The sequence below is a fragment of the Marmota monax genome, unplaced genomic scaffold (assembly GCF_021218885.2).
Source record: "Marmota monax isolate L192 unplaced genomic scaffold, Marmota_monax_Labrador192_F-V1.1 WCK01_AAM20220418_F8-fsc00054, whole genome shotgun sequence".
Taxonomy (NCBI): domain Eukaryota; kingdom Metazoa; phylum Chordata; class Mammalia; order Rodentia; family Sciuridae; genus Marmota; species Marmota monax.
In genome coordinates this window covers 4,275,134-4,289,387 of record NW_026692145.1, presented here as the reverse complement: position 1 = coordinate 4,289,387, position 14,254 = coordinate 4,275,134, and the positions used below count along the sequence as shown (strand labels likewise).

General features: G+C 37.4%; 1 protein-coding gene across 12 annotated transcripts in view; it reads right to left on the bottom strand.

Moving 5' to 3' along the window:
- Enox2 (ecto-NOX disulfide-thiol exchanger 2) overlaps nucleotides 1-14,254 on the bottom strand; it is a 309,809-nt gene that overhangs the window by 48,182 nt on the left and 247,373 nt on the right. For all 12 annotated transcript variants that reach the window (XM_058571371.1, XM_058571364.1, XM_058571386.1 and 9 more), the window contains 3 exons: nucleotides 10,066-10,272; nucleotides 2,901-3,134; nucleotides 360-572 (listed from right to left, as the gene is read on the bottom strand). In XM_058571371.1, coding sequence (XP_058427354.1) covers nucleotides 360-572; nucleotides 2,901-3,134; nucleotides 10,066-10,272 — 654 coding nt within the window. The remainder of the gene's footprint in view (nucleotides 1-359; nucleotides 573-2,900; nucleotides 3,135-10,065; nucleotides 10,273-14,254) is intronic.

Here is a 14,254-nt window from a genome sequence, read left to right as displayed (position 1 = left end):
TTCCCAAACCTCCCCCCAGAAAAACACTAATGCTATATCCTAATGTCAACAATAAAATACCACCCCCTTCACTGAAGCTTGGTACTATTAAGTACAGAATGTGGTCTAAGTATCAGTATTTCTAAGGATCTGAAGTAGATACACCAGAGGAAATGAAAATAGAAGATGCTCACATGAATCCTGTGAAACTAGAGCTTTGGTGTTTGGCAATACAAAGAGAGCACGAGGTGGTGGAGGAAGATAGCCTTGCTCCTTAACACAGGATGATGGCTCTATAGGCCTGGGCTCCCATGAGAACAAGTGGTGACTAAGGGAAGCACCCTCTCACCCTTCCAGAAGAACTCTTCACTTCTACTCACATTGAATGAGAATTCCAGAAAGGGCCTGCTTGAACTTCTCCTTTGCTTCTTCCATATCTTTCTCATGGGCAGCTTTCTCATTCACCAGGCGGCGGACATGGCTGTTGGCTGACTGGATCATGGAGTAGAAGTTGTTGGCACTGCGGCGGTTCACCTCTCCTCGCTCTATCCAGGTGAGCAAGGTCTGCACAGCTTCTGAGAATTTGGAATCATCTGAAAAAAAGAGTTTATTTTTAGAATTATCAAATGCAACCTAATCTCCATTAAAATATTTTCCCAACATGCTGCCAAGGCGGTCATCATGGCTTTTTGGCAGTCATGGTTTAGTAAATTGCTGAGGATGAGGAGCTACACGCGCACACACATGTGCACTGCACATAAAGGGCAGGCAGGCAGAAAGGCAGAAATAACAAAAGCCTCCAAAAGTACTTAGATTGGCTGTAGGTTATTTCAGAAATGTAATTGTTTGTTGTTTCCTTAACAAAATTTTTCTACACTGGGGTGTACCTTAGTAGCAGGGTGCATACATGCTTAAATCCTGGGTTGATTCCCAGCACCAAAAAAAAACAAGACATTTTTCTGCACAGATATTATAATTTTCATGTACTGTAAATTGCCTAACTTTTCGGAGTGTGTGTGTGTGTGTGTGTGTGTGTGTGTGTACACACCTGCATGCTTGCATGAGAGATGAGGGGAATGAGAATGAGCTACGAATTAGCAGTGAGGCAACTTCAGAATTCTCTAATCCTGTTTTACCAAGGAAATATAAACATGAGTCCTGAGTTTAACTTCATGTTGACATTAACTTTACCCAGGATCCATGGAATTATAGTGTTGAAAGGGGCCTTAGGAAGGAGGTAAATGGGCAATTCTTTAGGTATAAACATATCTTTGACCTTTTATAACATCACTCCTGCATGTAATCCATAGCTCTAGGCCTTCCTCTCAGTCCCAGTCCCAGTCTATTTTGATGCAGTTCATTTTATTTCTGTATTTCTTCACATTCTTTTTCTCTTGCTGGAAGAATCCTCAAAGTAGATGTCTGCAGCTAGTTAGGAGTTATTCTCTGATGTTAAGATATTAGCTCAGATCTTCCAAAGCTTCTGGTTCAGCTCCCTGAAAGCCATTTATGCACTCTGCTATTACAGACTCCTGAGAGGGAAAGTCCATTAGCATCCCATTGAATCCCCATTCTAGGGCTTCACATCCCTCTCTGGCCAGAAACTCTTCTGTCAAGTGGAAGTATCTCTCACTGCAATTTGAACTTCTTGCCTCTTGCTCTTTTTTCATTGAAGGCATAAAATAGGAGGTCAGCCTTCTCTTTATACCAGCTTTTCATTTCATTACTTGGATACAGTCTTGATGTTGATGCTCAGTTTTTTGTTTCTCTTGAGGGCCACACTACCAGAAAATTCTTTTTTTTGTATGTTTGTTTTTCACTGAAACTGACTTGTTTGGTATCATGTAAATAGGCAAGTCTTGGAGCTGGCATCTTATCAATGCCTTCAGCCATCCCAATTTTTCAAAATGTACGATTATTTCTGAGTCTTTATTCTAGATTCTATATTTTCTGCTTTTTACTTTGCAAGAAGTTTAAATCAACCCAAAGAGAACTGATTTCTTAAAAGTGTGAGTCACTTAGAGTATGTCATGTAAACAAGTTTGGTGAGTGAGACCTATTTAGAGAGTGGAATTAGCAGGATCTTGCTGAGCTGAGAGCACAATAAGGAAGCAAATTCATACCATTAGAGCTGGGTTGGAGTCACCAATAAGATCAGTGGGACATCAGCATTCATTCAATAAAATCAACTATACTCAGAAAATGAGAGACTGGTTTGACCTACTATGAAGAGAGCAGGCAGGTTGATTAATGTTAAATTAGCAAAATGGCTTTGAGAATCAAGCAAGAGGAACATGAATCAAAACTAAAGGAAAAGCAATCTGACTTAGCAATGTCTGGAAGTTTCCATAGCCTCTGTGTGAAATAAATTGGCCCTTTTAAGAGATTAAAAAAGTCTTCCTTTAGTAATTTGTGGCTAAGTCTTTGAGTAATCTAAGAAAAATGTACACTGTGACTACTTCCGTGCCTTCATTTTCTCATCTTTAAAATGAGGATTTTTACCAGGGTTTATTAGGGTCACATCAAATTATATCATGCTGATTCACTCATTCAATTTAGAATTCAAAGCTTACTTGCATCTACTATGAACGAGGGCATGTACAGGTTCCCAGTGATGAATCACACCTAATAGTCTCTGATATGGAAAGTGGGAAAACCGTATTTCTTAGTCATCTAATGCCTACAGGGGAAAACACTATCCCTTGAGACAATGAAGAAGCAGAGACATAGGTGGCATGGACAAATTTCCTGGATCTTGAATTACTAGGTACAGCTCTCTATCAGCAAGGCTCCAATACAAGAAATGCTCAGAATCCACGTGTGGGATATTCAAAGGGTAACCGCAAATAATACAATGATATTTATTACAATTTCCTAAAGAAAAGAATTCTTTTAATCATGAAACTTGAATGCCTCTATACCTTTTAGTTTTTCAGCAACAATGCTGCATTCATGATCTGAATAGTGAACCACTGGGGGTGGGGATGGAGGGCGCAGTCTTTCTTCTTCCATCCGTCTCCGGTGGCGCTCCTCTCTAGCTAGCATGCGCTGTTTACACTCCCACTCATACAGGTCATCTCGAGCCTGTGCAAAATCAACGTGCAGCCGGCCTGTATCCTTTTTGTCAGTACTAGAACCCAGGCGAATTCGGTAACCTAAGTTTGAGTGGAAAGGGGAGAGAACAGCAGACTAGTAAGCACAAGTTCAGTGTTTCAGGTGTGGTTACAGCACTTCCAAGTGACCACAAAATCCCCAATTCTCTATTTCATGATTATATATGCTACCAAGGTGAATCACCAAAAGACAAATTGCAATGTCATCTCCAATAACTATTTACTATTCTGTTGGGTTAGTCCTGTTTTTATTTTTTATTTTTTAGTTATACATGGGCACAATATTTTTATTTTATTTTTAAATTTACTTTTATGTGGTGCTGAGGATCGAACCCATGGTCTCACACACGAGAGGCGAGAAAACTACAGACCAATATCTCTAATGAACCTAGATGCAAAAATCCTCAATAAAATTCTGACGAATCGGATACAAAAACATATCAAAAAAATTGTGCACCATGACCAAGTAGGATTCATCCCTGGGATGCAAGGCTGGTTCAATATACGGAAATCAATAAATGTTATTCACCACATCAATAGACTTAAAAATAAGAACCAAATGATCATCTCGATAGATGCAGAAAAAGCATTCGACAAAGTACAGCATCCCTTTATGTTCAAAACTCTAGAAAAACTAGGGATAACAGGAATATACCTCAATATTGTAAAAGCAATCTATGCTAAGCCTCAGGCTAGCATCATTCTGAATGGAGAAAAATTGAAGGCATTCCCTCTAAAATCTGGAACAAGACAGGGATGCCCTCTCTCACCACTTCTGTTCAACATAGTTCTCGAAACACTGGCCAGAGATATTAGACAGACGAAAGAAATTAAAGGCATAAAAATAGGACAAGAAGAACTTAAATTATCACTATTTGCAGATAACATGATTCTATACCTAGCAGACCCAAAAGGCTCTACAAAGAAACTATTAGAGCTAATAAATGAATTCAGCAAAGTGGCAGGATATAAAATCAACACGCATAAATCAAAGGCATTCCTGTATATCAGCGACAAATCCTCTGAAATGGAAATGAGGACAACCACTGCATTCACAATATCCTCAAAAAAAAAAATACTTGGGAATCAACCTAACAAAAGAGGTGAAAGACTTATACAATGAAAACTACAGAACCCTAAAGAGAGAAATAGAAGATCTTAGAAGATGGAAAAATATACCCTGTTCATGGATAGGAAGAACTAATATCATCAAAATGGCAATATTACCAAAAGTTCTCTATAGGTTTAATGCAATGCCAATCAAAATCCCAACGGCATTTCTTGTAGAAATAGATAAAGCAATTATGAAATTCATATGGAAAAATAAAAGACGCAGAATAGCAAAAACAACTCTAAGCAGGAAGTGTGAATCAGGCGGTATAGCGATACCAGGCCTCAAACTATACTACAGAGCAATAGTAACAAAAACAGCATGGTACTGGTACCAAAACAGGCGGGTGGACCAATGGTACAGAATAGAGGACACAGAAACCAATCCACAAAACTACAACTATCTTATATTTGATAAAGGGGCTAAAAGCATGCAATGGAGGAAGGATAGCATCTTCAACAAATGGTGCTGGGAAAACTGGAAATCCATATGCAACAAAATGAAACTGAATCCCTTTCTCTCGCCATGCACAAAAGTGAATTCAAAATGGATCAAGGAGCTTGATATCAAATCAGAGACACGGCGTCTGATAGAAGAAAGAGTTGGCTACGATCTACATACTGTGGGGTCGGGCTCCAAATTCCTCAATAGGACACCCATAGCACAAGAGTTAATAACTAGAATCAACAAATGGGACTTACTCAAACTAAAAAGTTTTTTCTCAGCAAAAGAAACAATAAGAGAGGTAAATAGGGAGCCTACATCCTGGGAACAAATCTTTAGTCCTCACACTTCAGATAGAGCCCTAATATCCAGAGTATACAAAGAACTCAAAAAATTAAACAATAAGAAAACGAATAACCCAATCAACAAATGGGCCAAGGATCTGAACAGACACTTCTCAGAGGAGGACATACAGTCAATCAACAAGTACATGAAAAAATGCTCACCATCTCTAGCAGTCAGAGAAATGCAAATCAAAACCACCCTAAGATACCATCTCACTCCAGTAAGATTGGCAGCCATTATGAAGTCAAACAACAACAAGTGCTGGCGAGGATGTGGGGAAAAGGGTACACTTGTACATTGCTGGTGGGACTGCAAATTGGTGCAGCCAATTTGGAAAGCAGTATGGAGATTTCTTGGAAAGCTGGGAATGGAACCACCATTTGACCCAGCTATTCCCCTTCTCGGTCTATTCCCTAAAGACCTAAAAAGAGCATGCTACAGGGACACTGCTACATCGATGTTCATAGCAGCAGAATTCACAATAGCAAGACTGTGGAACCAACCGAGATGCCCTTCAATAGACGAATGGATAAAAAAAATGTGGCAGTTATACACAATGGAGTATTACTCTGCATTAAAAAATGACATTGTAGTTTAAATCTCTAGAAGTTTGGCTCTTTTTCATATCTTTTGTGTTTCTACTTAATATTTTCAATATTTTCTCTAGCTGCTTGAACACATGATATCCAACTTTGATACTTGCTTTTACATTCTTAACTATTAGTTACATTATCTGTATCACTTCTGGTTCTGTTTCAGTTGGCTAACTTTTGTGGTTTGGGTCTCGCTTTTTGAGCACTGTTCAGCAGGATCAAAGCAATTTAGTCTACTGTTACTTTTTTCTCTATGATGGGGAGTAGAATATAACCCAGGTGACACATAATTTGGGATACTCAAAAAAAGTGGATACATTTGTAATAGTTGGTACATTTGTAAAAAGTGAGTGGTACAGAATTGGGATTAGAAAACCAGCATTTAGCTCCCTACCTCCAATTTTGTGCCAGCTACACCACCCAAGTCAAGTCTCTTAACAAATAGTGAAGAAAAATGTTAAGTACTTTTTAAGTCGTAGGAGCTGAAGTAGATGCTTTTGTGTGTGTATGTATGTATGTGTATATATATGTGTGTGTGTATATACATGTGTATATGTATATATATTTACATGTATATATATATGTGTGAACATATTAAGTAGAAACACTATATATATATAAAATTTCATTTCATTCTCAGCACAAATTTTCAGGATAAACATTTTACCAAAGAGAAAACTGAGCATCAGAGAGGTTAAACAGCTTGCCCTTGACCAAACAACTAGCAAATGGCAGAACAAAAATTTGAATCCAGGACTACATACTACAAATATATTGGGCTTTCCTCTATTCTTCAGAATAATGCACAACATAGATTTTGGTTCCTTGATAAGATAGAGTAGTATGGGTTAAATATGCCTTTCTCTTTAAATAACTAAAATATGGACAAAATGTATGAAACAATGTTTTTTTAAGAGACTGGACATTAGACAATGAAGGCAATGATTATTGAAAGACAAGAACCATATAAAATGATCCCTATGATTGTCCCAGGGGAACTCAGGACGAAAGAGCGTGATGTTCTTCCAAAGGTGAGGGGGTTGAACTGGGATTCCAGGGAGACTATGGCAAATTGAGTTCCAAAGGCACAGTGCCAGAGGAAGAAATCTGTACAAAGCACTTCAGAGATTTGCAGAAGATCCTCCCTCATTATTTAGCTGAGCATTAATGTCTTCTATAAGAATAAGTGAAAATCACCTGAATCTTAGAGGTAACAATCTCTGGAGCTCACACAGGGATAGGATAAACTCCTTTCCCTCAGTTTGAGCAGAAAAACTCATACTTCACAGAGTACCAGGCAATCAGAAGGGTTGTCTGAATAATGGAGAAAAAATTAGCAGTAGACTAAACTGCTTTGATCCTGCTGAACAATGCTTAAAAAGTAAAACTCAAAGGACAAGTGTTCCCAAGTTACGTAAGCTTCATCTCAGAACAAAGCTCATGATTTTTAGAAGAATAAAAAGTATCTGTTGCCAAATAAAGTAAAATCCACAATAGCTGGTATCCAATGAAAATTATCCAGTGTGCAAATAAGCAAGAAAATATTGCCCATAATTAAGATTAAAAAAATCAGCCAACTGAAACAGAACCAGAAGTGATACAGATAATGTAACTAATAGTTAATAACGTAAAAGCAAGTATCAAAGTTGGATATCATATATTCAAGCAGCTAGAGAAAATATTGAACATATTAAGTAGAAACACAAAAGATATGAAAAAGAGCAAACTTCTAGAGATTTAATCTACAATGTCTACGTTGGAAAAAAATCACTGAATAGGACTAATGGCAAATTAGATATTGCAAAAGAAAAAAAAAACCTTAAACATATAGCAATAAAAAAACCATCCAAAATGAAATACAAAGTGAAAATTATTTTGAAAAAGTGAATTGAATACCACTGAGCTGTGAGACAGCGTTAAAGGGCCAAATATATGCCTAACTACAGCCCTGATATTGAGGGGAGAGTGGAAGGAACAGAGACAATATTTGAAGAAATAAAGGGAGGAAAATAAATTTGATTACAACTCACAGATTGAACAAGTTTAATGGACTCAAGCACACGAAACATGAAGACAATTACACCAATGTATATCCTAACTGAATTGCTCAACATCACCAATAAAGGGAATATTTTAAAAGCAACCATAGATAAAAGACACATTATATACAGAGAAAGAAATGTAAGGACAACATCATATTTATTGTTGGAAACAATGCAAGCAAGAAGCTATTGGAACAACATCTAGAGAGGGGTGAAGAAACCTGTCAACCTAGAAATAAATACGCAAAAAAGATCTTTCAAAAAAGGAAAATATTGTTTTTAAACACAAATGCTGAAAGAATTCATCAGGAGCAGACCTGCACTACAAAAAATGTTAAAGGAAATCCATGTGTAGAGAAAAATGATACCAAGGGGGAAATATGGATCTATACAAAGGAAGGAAGAGCATACATAATGTATGATTCCATTTATATGAATTTCTAGAAAATGCATACTAATCTGACAAGGAGCAGATAAGTGGTTGCCTGAGAAGGAAGTGGGGAGGGGTAGGAGGAAGAGATTGCATGAAGGAAGCTTTGGGGATGGCAGGTATATTCATCTTATGATGAATGATGATGGTGATGGTTTCACAGCTGTATATACATATATCAAATATTGTACAACTGTATTTTTGAACTATGTGAAGGTCATTGTATGTCAATTATTATACCTCAATATAGATGTTTTAAAGAATAATGCCCAGGAAAATAGCCATACATACATTGATGAAGAAGAATAAACACATTTCATAGGCAAACTTTTCTAGGTCCCTTTGTAGTTTGTAATGTACCCTTATACCTATGCATCTTACTTGATCATCTGAGTCATCAGAAAAATGGAGCTACAAATGATTACTTTGACAAATCACCTAGGATTGTGGAAAGAATCAAAAAGAGAGGATGAAATGAAAGTTCTATATAAACCATACTAAGATGCTATGATGCTATGGGTGGGTGTTCTCTGTACAGCTACCAAAGATCCTTAAAATCCAATAATAAAGATCCTTTCTATATTCTTTTCAATGTTTTCTGGTCCATTTTCTATGGAATTTTTGTTTGCTTGTTTTTTTGGGGGGGGTGGGGTGGGGAGAGGGGTACTGGGGATTGAACTCAGTGGCACTGACCAGGGAAGCACATTCCCAGTCCTATTTTGTATTTTATTTAGGGCCAGAGTCTCACTGAGTGGCTTAGTACCTCACCCTTGCTGTGGCTGGCTTTGAACTTGGGATCTTCCTGCCTCAGCCTCTAGAGCCACTGGGATTACAGAACAAGTGTGGTAGCCTGGGACAGGCTGACTGCTTGTTTGTTTTAATCACTTTCTTTTATAATGCAAGATACCATCCATCCCTTTTAGGAGATTTCTAGCATTTTTGAACTTCCAGGGAGCAGGTTCAAGTTTAAAGGGAAAAAATTAGTTATTTTCACAAAACTGATTGCTGTTTATTTCCTTTGGCAGCACTGAAAATGTTTTTAGGTGATGGTTTTTAACAGAGCTGATTTCAGTGATGTTTAGATAGGTGCTTTCTGAGCAGTATATTGCCTTTAATGTATAACTACTCAGCGCTTTTTGAGATCTTTACATTCTTATTAAAATACTCTACTGTAGAATACTGTAGAATGCAATAAAAAAGAATAAGATCATGGCATTTGCAGGGAAATAGATGGCATTAGAGAAGATTATACTAAATGAAGTTAGCCAATCCCCCCAAAACAAATGCTAAATGTTTTCTCTGATATAAGGGGGATGAATCAAAGTGGGGTAGGGAGGAAGAGCATGGGAGGAAGATTACCTCTAGATAGAGAATAGGGGTAGGAGAGAAGAGGAGGGAGAAGGGAAATAGCAAGGATGGTGGAAGGATACAGTCATCATTATACAAAATACATGTATGAAGATGTGAATTTGGTGTCAACATACCTTATATACAAACAGAGATATGATAAATTGTGGTATAAAGGTGTTTTAAGAATTGTAATGCAAAAAAAATTAAGAGAGCTCATGTAAAATGGCATAATTTTTCCATGAACATACTTTATATACAGAATTACGAAAAATTGTGCTGTGAATGGATAATTATGAATGCAATGCATTCCACTATTGTCATGTAAGAAATAAATAAAAAAATACTATGGCACATTCTGGGCTAGAATTTATGTAGTGTTGGTTGGGATACTATGTATGCAGGAAAACTTGGGAGTTGATGCTGAGAGATGGAGCAGATAATCATACTACATCTAAAGAGTCTAGAGTTATCTAATAGACATTTGGGAGCTACCCAAGAGCATTTCACGAGGAAGATGGGAAGTAACGTGCATTTTCCATCTTTGAAAGCTACAGTGGGTAACATTAAGACTGTATTTTAGCTGCTACAGATGTAAATACTCTGATCTCCAATTTCTGCATTGTGCTCATAGGCACAGTCTTCACATCTGAACACCTACCAGATAGGTAAAGGGCTTTGTCCACCATGTATTCCTCAGCGAAGCGAATGTGACAGAAGTTCTTTTTGCTCTTCCGGATAGCAATGATCTCTCCACACTGTTCAAACACTTCCACAATGATCTGCTCAGTTCCATTTTCAGGCAGACCTCCCACAAATACAGTTTTACATCCTGGTGGTCTTTCTCGGGTTGCAGGAGGTGGGAGATCTAAGTGGAAGAGCAAAGCATTTGAAATTAAAGTGTTTGCCTGGGATATACCTCTTTAAAACTTAACATTTCTCAGAGATAGCTCTACTGTCCCCAACAAACCTTTGCCTAGGATTGCCAGAAGTATGTGGTCTCCACAATGCTCATCTCTCCCCCACAGAAAATTGATTGCATGACCCTGAAAATAATTTTATTCAATGATTCTGTGACCATTATGTCTAGAGGAGAAATACACAGACCCATCCAGGGATCTGTTCCATCCAGAGCTGTTTAGTTTTGTTCATTACTTTTGCTGTGATAAGCCTGCTATGCCAATTCAGTTATTTTTATTAAGAAAATAGTGGAGGGAAATCCCACTCAGTTTAAATTCTTACTTTCAGGAGTTCTCCGAACCAAGGCCCCTGAGAAAGGGTTTAGATTACAGTTGCTATATTCTGTTTATGCTTACTGAAAGAACTGTGTTATGGTTTGAATATAAGGTAAAATGATTGAAATGTGAAAGTTGTAACCTAGTCAGTTCACTGTAGGCAGGTGAGTTATGGCTGGAGGAGGTGGGTCACTGGGGGCATGTCCTGGAAGAGCTCATGTTCCCTGTAGTCCCTTCCCTTCTCTCTCTGCTTCCTGGCTGCCATGAGTGGAACAGCAGTCCTCCACTTTACCCTTTGACCATGATGTTCTGCTTCACCTTGGGCCCAAAGAATGAGCCGACCATAGACTGAACATCTGAAACCCTGACCCAAAATAAACTATTCTTCCTCTAAATTGTTCTTGACAGGTATTTTGGTCACAATGATGAGAAGTTGAATATAAATTGCTTCAGGATTGATTTGACAATGATGGGGTGAATATTCACAAATGTGTTTGTAACTGTTGGAATAATTTAGTTACACCAATCAGTCAAGAATACAAACTATATATTCTTAGTGTGTGTGTGTGTGTGTGTGTGTGTATATTTTTCTTAGTGTATGTATTCTTAGTGTGTGTGTGTGTGTATATATATATCCTTCTTCCATTTCTTTGCTGGAGGAGTGAGGTCCAGATCCAATCCTGCAGCATTTAGAGGGAAGTATGAAAGACAGCAGAGAGAATAAGCTCATCTGGGAAATCATTAACTAAAGTGAGATAAATTTGGCCATGGAGAGTCATTAAAAACCTACTTAATGAGATGATTTTCCCTCTGCTTTAAAAAAACATGCTTTCTTCTCACTCATACATAAAGCCTGTGTTTCTGCCAGCTCCTTGTTAGTATTTATATGTATCAAAGCATTTTCTAAGCAAAATCCCATACTCATAGCCCAACAAAACAAAGCATGATGGTCATGGGTTTTCTAATGTTGGTTTTGTATCTTCAAGGATTTATTTTGTGTAATCCATTCTTTCCATTATTCCCTAACAACAATTCTGCCAGCTCAAGATTTGGAGAGCTCAACAACCAGTGATTAGAGTTTACATGCAAAAATAAATGAAGCTGGCTTATAGATTAGGTCAAGGACCCCACCTGACTCTTATCCAAGTAGGTAAGCAGTTGATTTGGGAGCTTTCTTGGGTATCAGCATCTCTAGCTTTCTCACTTTGTTATGGCTCTCTGTTTTACCAGTGTGATTAAGAAATCTTAGTTTCTACTGATGTCCTCTTTCTTTCTATAAAGGTGATAATGAAATTCAGAGAACTTATAAACTGTTAAGTTTTAAACATATATAATTTCAAGAGCTCATTTTGTTGTTGTTGTCTGTTTTCTATCTGCAAAAGTTTAGAGGGAATGAGAAAACAATCTAGTGAGAAAGAATCTGAAATGACTTAGTATGGTCACTATGTGAGGTTGTGTTTTTAGCCAAAAGGGGGACAATGAGGACCAGAATTGCTTGAGAGTTATGCTTTTGAATGTTAAAAGGGTTGGAAAGAATTCTAGCCACCATGGTTCTGGTTATCATTAGCTCTAGCAGCACAATAAATCTACTTGGGAGTTAAACAATGCCTGTGCCCCACCCCAATGAGTTTGAATTAATTACTCCACTGTACATACTATGCATTAGGTTTTTTTTTGTTGTTGTTGTTGGTTTTTAAGCATTGAAGGCAGTTCTTTTATGTAACTAGGGTTGAAAACTCTGACTTAGTCTAAATTTCTAATATTATAGTGAAAAACCTTGGCTGAAGCATGTTATGGTTCATTTAAGGGCACTACATTAGATAGAAAGGGAAAGAACATGAACTTAGAGCAGGTAAACTCATCATCTATATCTTCAGAAAATTACATAGACTCTGAAAAAAGTCTTTTTTATCTTTAAAATAGGGATACTATTCCCAAGAGTTATTGTAGGATAATTGAGATTACCCTATTTATATTGCATGTAGTATGATGCCTAGTATTTGAAAGATTCCAAATAAATAGTAGTCATTAAAATGTTACTATTTAGAATCATAGAACCCAGGTTTCCTAATTCTCAATCTGGGGCTAAGACCCTACACATGTCTGAAATATAGTGGTAGCTAAGACCTGGACTTCTACTCTCCCAGCCCCCTTGCTTTACTTAGACATTTACACAAGGTTTGGTTTGAACAGGAATCATTCATATGGAATTAATGGAAAGAGGAATCTATAGCTGTGAAGACACACATGGTTTTGACCATGTAATAAAATACAGCCACTGTATACATAGGTAAAGAGATTTCAAGAGCATCTGTGTAGTTAGAGATGTGTTTTCAATCCAAAGGCTTCAGAATAAAGTCCTGTTTTAGAATAAAAAGCCTTTTGATGTTTACTTTTAAAGGACTGGATGGCAAAGAATCCTTTGGTAAAGCAAAAATCATCTTTTTATTTTGTTTGAGTTTACTCCAGTCTACCTTTCAATCCATTGAGAGACTCTAACAAAGTGTGGTTAGTGCTGTAGTTGTGTGCAACACTGAAAATGCAAAGGCTCCTTCCCCTGACTACATTTGTGGGTTTAAAACTTCTGTGATGAAGTTATCACCCTATTTAGATACTATGATTCTTCGGTGGTAACTGCTAAGTAAAGGGTCATAAAATCCACTATGAGTAATGTCAAGAATGCCAGGGATTTATTTATTTTCCTTGGCTAAATGTAGAAAGTCTCTTTGATAGCATTTGCTGAGTGTATGCCACCAAACATGGCAATGGCTATACTATCTTCCTTAATGGATAGTACTTGTTCCTTAATTAACAGCTCAAAGCACTTTGTTGTCTGGGCCTGATTTTTCTAATCCCACTGAAATACCGTGATCTACCTGGATGATAACCCCATTGGAAAGCAAATTCAGACTCCACTCATTCATCAAGTTAGGTGCTAAGCTTTGTAGCACCTCAATCACCACTCAGGATGGAGACCAAGAAAACATCCATGTAAAAAGATTCAAGATAACTGAAGAGTATAAAAAACTAATCTCTGATAATGGAAAAACAGAAGCTTCTAGCAATTCTAATTACATCCAAGCAACCTCTCTGTGCAGCTGTGTTGGGGCAATCAGCATTAGGATCAGAGTCACTGCTGATCTCTGAGAAGTGAGCGAGGCACAGTATAGAGGATCTATAAACTACTTGCATCTTGCTTTTCAATGGAGCATCACAGATCACTCAGCTGGTTTGCTAGAATTTATATGATGCAAAGTATCTGAGTTGATTTTATTAGACAGCCCAATATTGAAGGCCCCCAAGATAATCAACAGGGGTCAGATGCATTTTAATGTAATCTAAACTGATTGAAAATAATCTGAAGGATTGTAAATTGTTATTAATGCTCAATTTACCCATTTTTCTCTAATTCTCTTTATAAAACTCAGCCCTGAGAGCCCAAATGGGATCTGCCTATTTTGATATGTTAAAATTAAAAATGAAACAAAATTATTTTTCTGGCTCTTGAGTGTTTTCCAATGTGCCTGGGCTAAGATAACAGATGATAGTCCATCATTTATTCCCCATCCACTGTTATTTCTAGTAGACTCAAACTGTAACTTCTCCATAAAAATG